Below are 13,560 nucleotides of genomic sequence, written 5' to 3' on the forward strand. Positions count from 1 at the left end.
AACTTTGCTTAATACTTAAAGCCAGGAAACAGGTTAGGACTCTGAATAGTAGATACATGGACCTGTCCACAATTTGAGAAAAGACAAAACTCCTTAACACTGGAAAATAAAGCATAAGTCAGTAATGTTCTAGTCAAAAGTCATAAATTCTATTTCACCAGTTCAAGCTCATGTACTTTATCTTCTGCTGTGGTCCAATCTCTCTGTTTAAATTCGGATAATATTCAACCCTGTACCTGCCCCTACCATTAAACTGGCCATTTTCTTAAGTTGGCCATTTTTTTAGAACTCTTATTTCTGTGTCTGATTAGTTTTCCTGGGATAGCACTCCCTTCAGAACTTCTTGGAGAGCTGGTCTGGTGTTGGTAAATTCTTTCAGGTTTTGTTTATCTGAGAATGTTCTTGTCTTCTCTTCCCATGTGAAGGATAATCTTGCCAGGTATAGTGTTCTTGGTTGAAATTGTTTTTCTCTCAACACTTTGAATATATTTTCCCATTCTTTCCTTGTTTGCGTTGTTTTTGATGAGAGGTCTGCTGTTAGCCTGATGGGATATCCTTTGTATGTAACAATATTTCTCTCTTGCCAGTTCGAGTATCTTGTCTTTGTCTGTGGTTTTGGTCATTCTGGCTATAATGTGTCTTGGAGAAGATCTTCTTTGGTTGATCCTATTTGGGGTTCTTTGTATTTTTTGGATCTGGATCTTTGAATGACTTCCAGCTTTGGGAAGTTTTCTTCCAGGATTTCATGGAATAGATTGTCAATGCCCTTATTAGTCTCTTCACCTTCTGGGATACCAATTATCTGGATGTTTAGATGTTTAATGGTATCTAGTATTTCTCGTATATTATTCTCATTTTGGGGGGCAATTTTCTCAGTCTTCATGGTGGATTTTACTAGTCCAGCGATCCTGTCTTCTACATCTAAGATTAGATTTTCTGTATGATCTAGTCTGCTTTTAATATTTTCAAAGGAGGTTTTGACTTCCTGTATTGTATCCTTCATCTCCAACAGTTTCATTTGACTCTTTCTTATGGTGTGTATTTCCTTTTTCAACTCTTGCAAGAAATTTCTCCCCTCCTGAGACTCATTGGCTTTTTTCTTCTGGTGTTCATTGACCCTCTTTTCTTCTATCTCTTTTAGTTTTGTCATGACTACTTTAAATTCTTTATCAGACATTTCCATGATTTCCATTGTACTGTCTGTGGATGAAGAGGAATTATTCTTTTCCCTTGGGGGTGAGGTATTTTCTTAGTTTCACATATTTCTTGTGACCTTGTGGTGATTTCTAGTCATCTGATGGGTTATCTATTTCTTCCTAATTTCTAGAAGATCAATCTGAGCTATCAGAGTTGCACAGGAGGATGTGGTCTGCAAACTCATTGCTGTTGCGATTTTTCTCACTTTGTGATGCAGATTCTGTGGGAGTTAAGGAATATGAGGACCCAAATAGTATGCAGATTTTGGCAACTTTTCATTTAGGCTTGTCTAGACAGTCAGTAGGTAGAAGCTGAGCAGCAAAATGATGAGGTAAAAGAAAACGGATAAGAAAACAGAGGGAAAAAAGAGAGGAAAATGGATAAAGCAAACAAAAAATTATTTGCTAATTATAAAAAGCAAAAAAATGAAAACTATGTGGTGCACAATGCGCCACACAAAATCACTAGATCTCAGCTGTCATGGCGGACTCAGTCTTCTTCTGGCCTTCCTTTTTTTTGCCTAGATGGGAAGGGGAAAGAAGAAGCGATTATTACCAAGATAAAGGAGGATTTCGGAGCCAAGAAAATACTTTACCTTAAAAAAATTTTTAAAAAGAAAATTTTTTAAAAAATAAAAAGACAGAGACAGAAATGCAGAAACAGTCAGAGAGAGACAGAGAGAAGAAGACAGGGCCTCTACCAGGGTAGATTCTCAGCAGAACATCTTCATTGTTCTTATCTCTGAAATCACTAGATCGAAGATACTATTTTTTTAAATAATTATTTTATTTATTTATTTATTTATTTTAATTTGACCAGAGAGGGACATAGAGAGAGAGAGAGAGAGAGAGAGAGAGAGAGAAAGTGAAAGCAAGCCACCAGGTCCGGGACTCGAACCACAGTTGGCCATGTGGGAGTCCAGCATCCTTAACCACCATGCCACCTGCCAGCCCCATTGAAGACACTATTTTCAAAAATATTTTGGCTTCATTACCATTGCTTGCCTTAAACACTTTGCTGTATGGGAATAGCTGAGATTCTTCTATCTGGGAAGCTATTGAAAACATTTCGTTACTTCCCAGGAACCCTGACAGAGGATGGGACTCAGAAGATGTTTGACAAGCAACATGTGCTGCTCTTTGCCGTGTTTGATGAGAGCAAGAGCTGGAGTCCGTCGTCCTCGCTAATGTACACAGTCAACGGCTACGTGAATGGGACGATGCCAGGTAACGAGAGCTGTGCACCGTCCAGCACTAGGATTGTTGGGTCCCTGTTGTTTTCTTCCAGGAACTGGGGAAGTTGCCCGTGCTGTTTCAACTGTCAAGCAGAAACGTAATGTAATCATTACTGCTTCCAACTTGGGATCAGAAAAATAGTGTACTCAAATGAATGGTTCTCAAGATTTTATCATCTCTTTTTTAAAAAAACAAAAACAAAAACAAAAACAAAACTGGGAAGTACAACAGACAAAGTGTAATCTAGCCAGAGAAGGAACATGCAGTCTTGTTAGGTGTCGTGCTCTGAGCAGGCTTTTCTTTGGCCTGCACCTCTAAGGGGACCTCCAGACTATCAGCTCAGACTCCCTCAGTGAGTCCTGTGGTCCCTGTCACATGGCGACCGTGTCTTCTCCATACAGGAGTCCTACAGGAACAAAGCTCAAAGTCAATCCCTAGCAGAAAGGGTCAGCAGAGTTAATGCAACAAAGACACTTTCAATGAAGACCAGAAAGGAGATAAAGTACTTAAAAACTCAAAAGTGCTGGTAGCATTTACAGGTGATGGGGGTCATATTTGATGGCATGTGGGACATTTTTCTCTTTCCACATGCATGTAGAATGGCGTGGGAAAGCAAAAGCGTAGGAACTGCTCAGTGGGAAAAGCAAGCTGGAGGCCCAGCTGGACCAGCTCTTCTGCTCCTCTGGGTAAACTGACTTAGAACTAAGGACCCAGGGTACATAGCACCAGTGCTGAGGAAAAAATGTGAAGGTACGATTATTCCCATATTTCAAAACACTGCACTTCTCAGTCACTCTCTCTGCAAAAAAAAAAAAAAAAAAAAAGTCACAAATGGCTTCACTTAGTAAAGAACAGGATGGTTAAGAGAGGAAGCCTGCGTATTACTTTCAATTCTATTCCTTTGACTCTCTTCGACGTGAGTCGTTAAAGACAACGCTCGTGAGACTCTGGGAATTGATGCTTAGCTTGCAGACCTCTACCTTGGGAGATGTGAAGTCCAACACTCACTCACTTCTCTACTTCAGTGTGGCCCTAGCCAATTAGTTGTCTATGTGCTCATGTACAAATATAGGTTTAACAAAAGATCCTAAAATTTGTTTCTTGGCAGAGTGACAATCCATGTAAATATATGGAAGCCCAAAAAGGCAAAACCATATGCACAAAAATAAAAATGAAAAACTTGATTGAAACAGAGTTTATTAATTTATAGTTGAATAATTAGGGATAAAAGAGAGAGGTTAGAGAAGCATCATTCAGAGAAACTGAGGCTAGTTCAAGCTTATAAACCCTCCTAGGGAGCAGTAAAAATGGAGTAACCATGGTAAATGCTAAGACGGATAGGCTAACTGCTGAATTCCACATGAGCATTTTTTTTTTCTTTAGATTTTTGCCATAGGGTTCATGCACTCACCAGAAAGAGAGAGACAATGAGAAGGAAAGTGAGAAATTATCTCCCAGGGTGATGGCCACACCACGATCCTTCTTCTTCTGGGATTTTAGGCATGTACTCACACGTGCCCACCATGGTTTTCAAACTACCAGATTGAGGACTCAAACCATGGTCAATGATGTGGGAGTCCAGCACCTTAAGCACTATGCCACCTGCTGGCTCCCATGTAAGCATTTCTAAAGGATGAATAAATGCTTCTACCAAAGCCTCTTGCCTTCTAGCTTCTTGTTCTCCCAGTTGACAGAACCACCACCTGGTTACATGGTCTCTTAGCAAAGACAAGTGCCCGTGAGGAGCTGATTTTCAGCCCCACTGTCAAAGAGCTAACGATCCCAGATCTGGAATTTAAAACTCCAGCCAAAGAGACAGGCAGCACTAGAGTTTTCCACGAATGAACACTTTCTCCACCACTGTGGGGGCAAAGATTGAGCAAAGCGAACCTTGGTGTCTGCTCTCGTTGCTGCCATCCACAGAAATCCCCAGACCCAGGAGGATGCGCCAGTCCCCTTCATTTTAAGATTGTGTTTTAACAAACAGTAATGCATTCCAAAAAGTGGGTAAAGAAGCAACAGAAAATGCCCTCCATGCAGCTGAGAGGACAAGGCCCTGGAGCTCAACCCTGCCAGAGGTTCTGGTGGCTCCCCCGGCTGGGACCAGGTGGGTGTGCCTCTGCACCCCCTTCTGCAGAGGTTTACCGGCTCTAACACTGAGCATCCTGCACCCTGGGAAACCGCTCAGGTCTGGACAAACCAACCGGCCAATTCCAGCACGGTTCCCTCCTTACCAGTCCCTGGGTCTGGGGGCTCACTTCCCCCACCTCCAGGCCCTGTTCTTAGCTCTCTGATGCTGATTATCGCAATGAGTTGCGAATGCTTGTTTGTGTTACTCACAGATCTGCCCTCACACAGCAGGTACCACAGCTCGGGCATCTGATTCCACAGAACCCTACACAGTGCCTGAGGCACAGCAGGTAGTCAGGGAGTATGTGGTGAGTGAACTGGGACCACAGCCCTGGGCTCAGTACCTGCTTTGGCCTCCTCTCTCTCCCTCGCCTCTCTTTCTCAGAGCTCGTGGTCTGTGCCCATGACCACATCAGCTGGCACCTGATTGGAATGAGCTCTGGGCCAGAACTATTCTCCATCCACTTCAACGGCCAGGTCTTGGAGCAGAACCACCACAAGGTGTCCACCGTCACCCTCGTCAGCGCCACGTCCACCACTGCAAACATGACCGTGAGCCCAGAGGGAAAGTGGATCATAGCCTCTCTCATCCCAAAGCATTTCCAAGGCAAGAAACTCTCTGACAGAATTGCCTCTGCATGTAGGATCCTTTCTTCCCTGGCTCCAACTCCCTTCTCCTTTGCACTTTGAAGACACACCCCACCCAGATGTATACATTCTGTCTCTGACGATGGAATTTAGGTACTCTGACCTTAGATTTACAGCTCATCAGTTGGGGTTGGAGGAAGTGGAGGAATTGACAAAGTTTTGTTTTATTATTTATTATTATTATTATATTAAATGAAGCAAAAGCTGCAGAGGTCTTACTTCTTTGAAAAGAGAAAAGAGGAAGGAAACATGTATACATAGAGGTATTCTTTTGCAGGGTATTTCATATGATGTAAAGGAAAAGAGCTAGATGCTTGAACAAGACAGATAGCCGTGAATTTGTAGAAGCGCTGAGTGACAGCAAGATCAAGAGTTAGTTGTGACATGAAAAGACGGCATTTTCCAGTGAGATGAGCACAAAGCCCAGCACACAGAACTCAGGGACAGCGTAGTCTGTAGTATCTAAACAGCGGGGGTGCGCATTTCAGAGAGCCCCGGTGGACTCAGGAGGGGAAAGCACCATCTCGGGCTCTTACGCAGTGTCATGCAGACCAATCGTCGTTCCGCTGCACACTGTTGCTTTAACATTGTTGAGAGGTGGGTTCATGTACAGAGAGTAGGAGTTAAGTCAATATATGACTATAGGAAATCAGACTCTTACCGAAAGGATGTGTTTAAGCAGCCCGCAGGAGGAAGAGCTACTTCGTGGTATCTCTTCGTCTTCCTTTCAAACAGCAGTCGAAATTGTACTTGAAGTAATGAAATGATCGTGGTGTCTCTGGATGATAGGGTTTCTAATGACAACACAACTGACATATATCAAGGAGAAATGCTTTATGTATTTTTATTTAACTACAATTTCATAAGAAAGTACTAGTGTTGTTTTCATTTCAAAGAAAAGGAACAGATAATAGGAAACATGAGGTTTCAACAAGGCCAGAGTCATAGGGTTTTGAGGTTCTGAAACGATAGGAAATCGTCCTGCTGCAGAAGAGACAAAGAGGAATATTTCCAAATTTTTCCTCTGTTTTTCCCTTTCCCCTGCTTTTTATTCTTGCTCCCTTCTGTACTCCAATGAAAGAGTTTCAAACCAAAATATGCATTAAGTCACCTTGGATTGCTCTGTTACATAAACCTTCAACAAACTCATGTAAAAGATGTGTTCTTTGATCAAGTGAAGCCCTTCTCACGGGCTCGGTCATGTCCTTATGCCCTCACACAGCTGGAATGCAGGCTTACATTGACATTAAAAACTGCCCGAAGAAAACCAGGAACATCAAGAAACTAACTCGTGACCAGAGGCGGCATATTAAGAGGTGGGAATACTTCATTGCTGCAGAGGAAGTCATCTGGGACTACGCACCTGTAATACCAGCGAATATGGACAAGTAAGTCCCTGGGTGCAGAGCACTCTGTGAAGGTCCAATGTTCCCCTGGGTGGTAGTATGTCTGGGGTTGGGGAATGGTGGTGAAATGTCATGAGTGGACAACTCTCAAGGGAATCCATGCACTGATTTCCATTCAGATCATCTTGTCCAGCTCAATCTTGAATTACCCCAAACCCACCAAGGAATTCAGCCTAGTAATAACCCAGCAACAACTACCACTTCAGTTCTTGCTGTTGTCAAGCACCGTATTGGACCCTCTTGGCTTCATTTCAATTCTGCAACATAAACCTCTTATTTTATTTCGTTTTCTTATTTTTAATTTATCTAAATTTTTTTTTTATTATTTTAGCTTTTGCTAAAGGGCGCATGCACTTGCCAGAGAAAGACAGAGAAAGAAGGAAAGTCCTAGGGGGATGGCCATGCCACAATTCCTTCTTATCTATTTTCCTCTTGAGCTTTTGGGCATACATGCTCACACACTGGGCATGTTTTCCAAGCTGCTGGGTCTGGGACTCAAACCACAGTCAGCCATGTGAGATCCAGCCTCCTTAACCACCATGCCACCTGACTGTCCCATCTTTGTCTACTTTTTTGTTTTGTTTTTGTAGATGAGGAAATGTGTCAGAGAGATTAAGAAATTTGGAAATTCAAATAGCCCTTAAATACCTGAAAAGATACTCAAGTTCACTCATTGCTGCGCTAATGGTAGTAGTAACAAAGAGTTAGGGACAACCCAAGAATACTCATCAGTAGGAAACTAGTTCAATAAACTATGGTATAGCCGTACAATGAACTACTATGCATCTGTGAAAAATAAAGTGGCAAACATTCTCTGTATGCTAATATAAAAAAACTTCATGATATTTTGTTAAATTAAAAAATCAAAGTATAGTACAGAGTATATAAATAGCTGCTCTTTGTTAAAGGAATGTGGGAAGAGGAATATTTATATTTGCTTATTAACAAGTCATATATGCATATATTTGCAGATATATTCTGTAATGATATACAGAAAATTAATAGTTATATTAAAAAATTTGAGGGCTGTTTGGGTCAGGCTTAGGGGATATTGGGTATAAGAGTTTTCACTATAATCAAAATCATGTAAATGTACTTTACTATTCAAGAAATTAAACTATTAGGTTGTCAGAAAAGTCATGACACATTTTTGTCATGAAAAAGCAAAAAAGAAACTTGGCCAAATCTAAGCGCAGAACTTCTAAGCAGAAGGGTTTCCCCATCTACTGGAGACTATTTCAGAAAGTGGCTGAATTTTTGTTTTTCATTTTACTTAAAGAAAATACAGGTCTCTGCACTTGGACAATTTCTCAAACCAAATTGGAAAACAATATAAGAAAGTTGTTTATAAACAGTACCAAGATGAGACCTTCACCAAACGCATGGAGAATCAAAATAACGAAGAATATGGGATTCTGGGCCCTATCATCAGAGCCCAGGTCAGAGACACACTCAAAGTAAGTAACAGAAACACAGCTGGAGAAAAAATTGTATAGTGAAAGATCACAGAGTCCCTGATTGCTTATTTTTTAAAAGGAAAAGGGGTCCACATTATTTGAAATTCAAATGCAGCTTTTATCTTTTATTTAGTACTTTAATTTTATTTATAGCTTACTCAATAATACAAAGGTTCTGAGATAGTTATCAAATTATGAAGAAATAAAACAGAGTTGATATAATTGGAGCAAAGGATGATATGAAGACAAAGAGAACAAAGCCACTGGGGCTGTAGCACAGTGGTTAAAGGAGATGGATCCCACATGGCTAATCATGGCTCAAATCCCAGCCTTCAGTGACTTGAAAAGCATGCCAGGTGCATGTGCACGTGGATGTGTATCCAAAATCCTAATGGGTTAGAGAAATAAAGGAAAAAGGATTGCAGTGTGACCACACACCACTGGGAGGTGCTGTCTCTCTGTGTCTCTCTTTCTCTTTTGAGAGAGCACATGCACCCTCTAGCATTTAAAAAGAAAAAAAGGCTTAAATAAATATCATGAAATGCATACCGTATGATCCTAACAGGCTATCTGCAAATTTGGCAAACCTTCACAGTATCTATAATAAAAAAGGAAATATGTCAGACAAGATTTATAGCACCTATAGGGACCAGCAGTTGGCGTAATGGCTATGTAGCTGGACTCCCATGTAGTCGACCGTGGTTCAAGTCCTAGACCCAGTGGCTTAAACTCACACTGGGTGCATGTACGTGTGAGCCCAAGATGAGTGGAGGAGAAGGGATTATAGCATGGCCATCCTCCCGGGGGGGTGATTTCTAAGACCTGCAAGGAATTTCTTCCATGGATCCTTCAAAAGAAGATGCTGTGTGATACAGTAGGTAGCATCCTTATTAAATCCCTATGACTATTACAATAGATTCTAAAAGTGGCATAGTTCTTTATTATCATCATCATTGTTATTATAACTTGCTATCAGCTTCTACAGGTCTTGGAATTTTTTTCCATTTTATTTTATAATTTCTTTTTTATACTGTCTTATTTTATAATTTCTTATTTACATTTAATTGTACATCTTTGTGGGGCACAACATGGATTTCCAGAGCATATATGCTGTGTGTGACAATCTAATAAAAGATAATACCATACCTATTGTTCTCAACAAGAACATTACGTTTGAGATATGTAAGAACAGCAATGTCTGGGTTTTTTTTACTTAGTTGTGGTATGCCATTCCACAACCCATTTGCCCATCAAACTGCATTCCTTTGTCTGCAAAATGCTTTTTTCTTGGTCTTCTCCTCTCTCCTCACTCTCATGTAACCTTCAGTATCTACCATTTTCCTGTCCATTTCTATGCCTGCAAATCTTTCCATTTCTGCTACAGAGTGCAAATATCGTATATACTGAGTGAGGACACACTGTGCTTGTCCTTCATAGACTGACTTATTTCCCTTAGCATTGCATCTTCTTCTTCTTTATGGCCGAATAGTATTCCATTGCATATATGTGCACAAGTTTTTAAATCCAGTCGTCGGTTGTTGGACATTTAGGCTGATTCCATGCCTTAGCTACTGGAAATGCTGCAATAAACACAGATGTGCAGGTATCTTTCTGACTGATTTCCTGTCCTTTGAGTAAATGCCCAGGAGTGTAATTCCTGGGCATATGGTAGTTTTATTTGGAAATTTCTGAGGAATCTCCATATTGATTTCGATAGTGGCTGTACTATTTTACATTCCCAGCAATACTTCAGGAGGGCTCTGTTCACCATAGCCTCTCCAGCACCTGTTCTTTGTGTTTTGGATCATAGCTATTCAGACTGGGGTTAGGTGATACCTCATTGTGATCTGTACCTGATCTGCACTTCCCTTATGACGAAAGATGATGAACATTTTTCATATGCTTTTTGGCTATTTGTTGTCTTTGAGAGCTGTCTGTTGAGATCAATTGCCCGTTTTAAAAACTGGATTATTAGTTTTTCTGCTGGTAAGCTGCTTCACTTCCCTCTATATTCTGTTATTGAGCACCTATATGAAGTATATTTGCAAATACTTTCTCCTGTGGGCTGATAATAAATAATAATAATTTATTATTACCTTTGCTGTGTAGAGTTTTAGTTTGACATAATCCTACTTTATTTTTAGAATTGCTGGCTGTGCTTTAGGGGTCTTGCTTAAAGAAATCTTTGTCTATTCCAAAGTCTTCAAGTGTTTCCCCTGTGTTTTCTGCAAGTGTTTTATAGCTTGATGCTTTACATTTAGATCTTTGATTCATTTTAAGTTGACTTCCATCAACAGTAAGAGATAGGCATCTAAAAATCCAAATGGCAGGAACCCTCCCAAATTCATTACATGAAGCCTCCAAAACTTGGATTTTTTTTTTTCATTTTTCCACAGGTGGATATCCAGTTTTTTCCAGCACCATTTGTTGAAAATACTTTCCTTTCTCCACTGCATCATCTTGTGCCCTTTGCAAAAAATCAGTAGGCTGTATGTTTTGGGGTTTATTTCTAAATTCTCTATTCTGTTCCACTGGTCTATGTGTTTGTTTTGTGCCAGTACCATGTTGTTTTGATTATCACAGCTCTGTAACACATTCTTAGGGCAAGCAGTGCAATGCCTCTAACCTTATTCTTTTGGCACAGTGCAATGCCTCTAACCTTCTCTCTCTCTCTTTTTTTTTCTTTTTCTTTTATTTATTTTTGCATTTTTCCACAAACATTTACTTTACATATCCAAAAACTTTTGCTCATACTCCATTGTTCTTGACAGTTAATAAACAACTTTCAAAATTTCAAGATACTGAATTTTAAAGATAATGTTCAAAATATTTCTTATAATCTTGTGTAATTTTGTTTGTGACTCTTTAACAACAGAGACAGTACGGTTTTAAATATTTTTGAGAAAATATTTACATGTCAAGTATTCAAATTGCTGAAAAGGAAACACCCAGCACACAGTTCACACATAGACCTTCTCAGTTCAGCCCTGCCTACCAAGTATTCTGTGATATGCCATCTGCCAGCAAAGATCGGTCTCTTTTTCTTCCTTCAGTGTCATTCTCAAGATAATCCTCTGGTGTGGTTGCTCTTTTGTAATCTCTACTGATTACAATGCTGAGCTGGAAAAGCCCTGGTTACTTTATGTTACAAATTCTTTCATATGTTTTTTCTAATCCTCTCTGCCAGGCAGAACTATTTATGGTGTCAGGCTATCTTTCTAAGAGCTTCTGTTGACTTATTTGCGATCCATCTTAGTTTCATAATTTCCTGATTAATCTTTAGATAAGACATTCCAGTCAAAGCCCTCTCCAATAATGAGTATTTTCAATTTCTGATTCAATGCAACAAGCATTACTGATTTTATACAAATAACCCTTTTGCCACAAAATAAGAATACTCCCAAATATTTTCAATTCCAGAGGGGTCAGAAAGGAAGAAAAGTTTGTTTCCATTTAAAGAAGTGAACAAGAAAAATATTTTAACAAATTGCTGAACCTATCAACAACTCAGAAGAAAGTAAAATGCTTAAATTGGGAAAACAAAGCATAGTAAAGAAACATCAGGAATGTTTTATTCAAAAGTTATAAAATTCTATTTCTCCAGTTCAGTCTTATGTTCAGACTCTCTTCTGTTGAATATGCAGTGTTGCTATGGTCCAATCTTTCTGTTTAAATCCTGGAAGGTAACATTCAATGTTATTATTGATATTTCTTGTCAATTGCCCGTTTTAAAAACTGGATTATTAGTTTTTCTGCTGGTAAGCTGCTTCACTTCCCTCTATATTCTGTTATTGAGCACCTATATGAAGTATATTTGCAAATACTTTCTCCTGTGGGCTGATAATAAATAATAATAATTTATTATTACCTTTGCTGTGTAGAGTTTTAGTTTGACATAATCCTACTTTATTTTTAGAATTGCTGGCTGTGCTTTAGGGGTCTTGCTTAAAGAAATCTTTGTCTATTCCAAAGTCTTCAAGTGTTTCCCCTGTGTTTTCTGCAAGTGTTTTATAGCTTGATGCTTTACATTTAGATCTTTGATTCATTTTAAGTTGACTTCCATCAACAGTAAGAGATAGGCATCTAAAAATCCAAATGGCAGGAACCCTCCCAAATTCATTACATGAAGCCTCCAAAACTTGGATTTTTTTTTTTCATTTTTCCACAGGTGGATATCCAGTTTTTTCCAGCACCATTTGTTGAAAATACTTTCCTTTCTCCACTGCATCATCTTGTGCCCTTTGCAAAAAATCAGTAGGCTGTATGTTTTGGGGTTTATTTCTAAATTCTCTATTCTGTTCCACTGGTCTATGTGTTTGTTTTGTGCCAGTACCATGTTGTTTTGATTATCACAGCTCTGTAACACATTCTTAGGGCAAGCAGTGCAATGCCTCTAACCTTATTCTTTTGGCACAGTGCAATGCCTCTAACCTTCTCTCTCTCTCTTTTTTTTTCTTTTTCTTTTATTTATTTTTGCATTTTTCCACAAACATTTACTTTACATATCCAAGAACTTTTGATCATACTCCATTGTTCTTGACAGTTAATAAACAACTTTCAAAATTTCAAGATACTGAATTTTAAAGATAATGTTCAAAATATTTCTTATAATCTTGTGTAATTTTGTTTGTGACTCTTTAACAACAGAGACAGTACGGTTTTAAATATTTTTGAGAAAATATTTACATGTCAAGTATTCAAATTGCTGAAAAGGAAACACCCAGCACACAGTTCACACATAGACCTTCTCAGTTCAGCCCTGCCTACCAAGTATTCTGTGATATGCCATCTGCCAGCAAAGATCGGTCTCTTTTTCTTCCTTCAGTGTCATTCTCAAGATAATCCTCTGGTGTGGTTGCTCTTTTGTAATCTCTACTGATTACAATGCTGAGCTGGAAAAGCCCTGGTTACTTTATGTTACAAATTCTTTCATATGTTTTTTCTAATCCTCTCTGCCAGGCAGAACTATTTATGGTGTCAGGCTATCTTTCTAAGAGCTTCTGTTGACTTATTTGCGATCCATCTTAGTTTCATAATTTCCTGATTAATCTTTAGATAAGACATTCCAGTCAAAGCCCTCTCCAATAATGAGTATTTTCAATTTCTGATTCAATGCAACAAGCATTACTGATTTTATACAAATAACCCTTTTGCCACAAAATAAGAATACTCCCAAATATTTTCAATTCCAGAGGGGTCAGAAAGGAAGAAAAGTTTGTTTCCATTTAAAGAAGTGAACAAGAAAAATATTTTAACAAATTGCTGAACCTATCAACAACTCAGAAGAAAGTAAAATGCTTAAATTGGGAAAACAAAGCATAGTAAAGAAACATCAGGAATGTTTTATTCAAAAGTTATAAAATTCTATTTCTCCAGTTCAGTCTTATGTTCAGACTCTCTTCTGTTGAATATGCAGTGTTGCTATGGTCCAATCTTTCTGTTTAAATCCTGGAAGGTAACATTCAATGTTATTATTGATATTTCTTG

General features: G+C 39.0%; 1 protein-coding gene across 1 annotated transcript in view; it reads left to right on the forward strand.

Annotated features, from left to right (window-relative positions):
• The window catches only part of F5 (coagulation factor V), a 107,235-nt gene that overhangs the window by 36,229 nt on the left and 57,446 nt on the right, over positions 1-13,560 (forward strand). Inside the window, 4 exon segments of the mRNA XM_006150113.3 lie at positions 2,280-2,423; positions 4,948-5,169; positions 6,433-6,598; positions 7,896-8,073. Coding sequence (XP_006150175.1) covers positions 2,280-2,423; positions 4,948-5,169; positions 6,433-6,598; positions 7,896-8,073 — 710 coding nt within the window.

Source organism: Tupaia chinensis, unplaced genomic scaffold (genome assembly GCF_000334495.1).
Source record: "Tupaia chinensis unplaced genomic scaffold, TupChi_1.0 Scaffold000278_1, whole genome shotgun sequence".
In the NCBI taxonomy this organism is placed as follows: domain Eukaryota; kingdom Metazoa; phylum Chordata; class Mammalia; order Scandentia; family Tupaiidae; genus Tupaia; species Tupaia belangeri.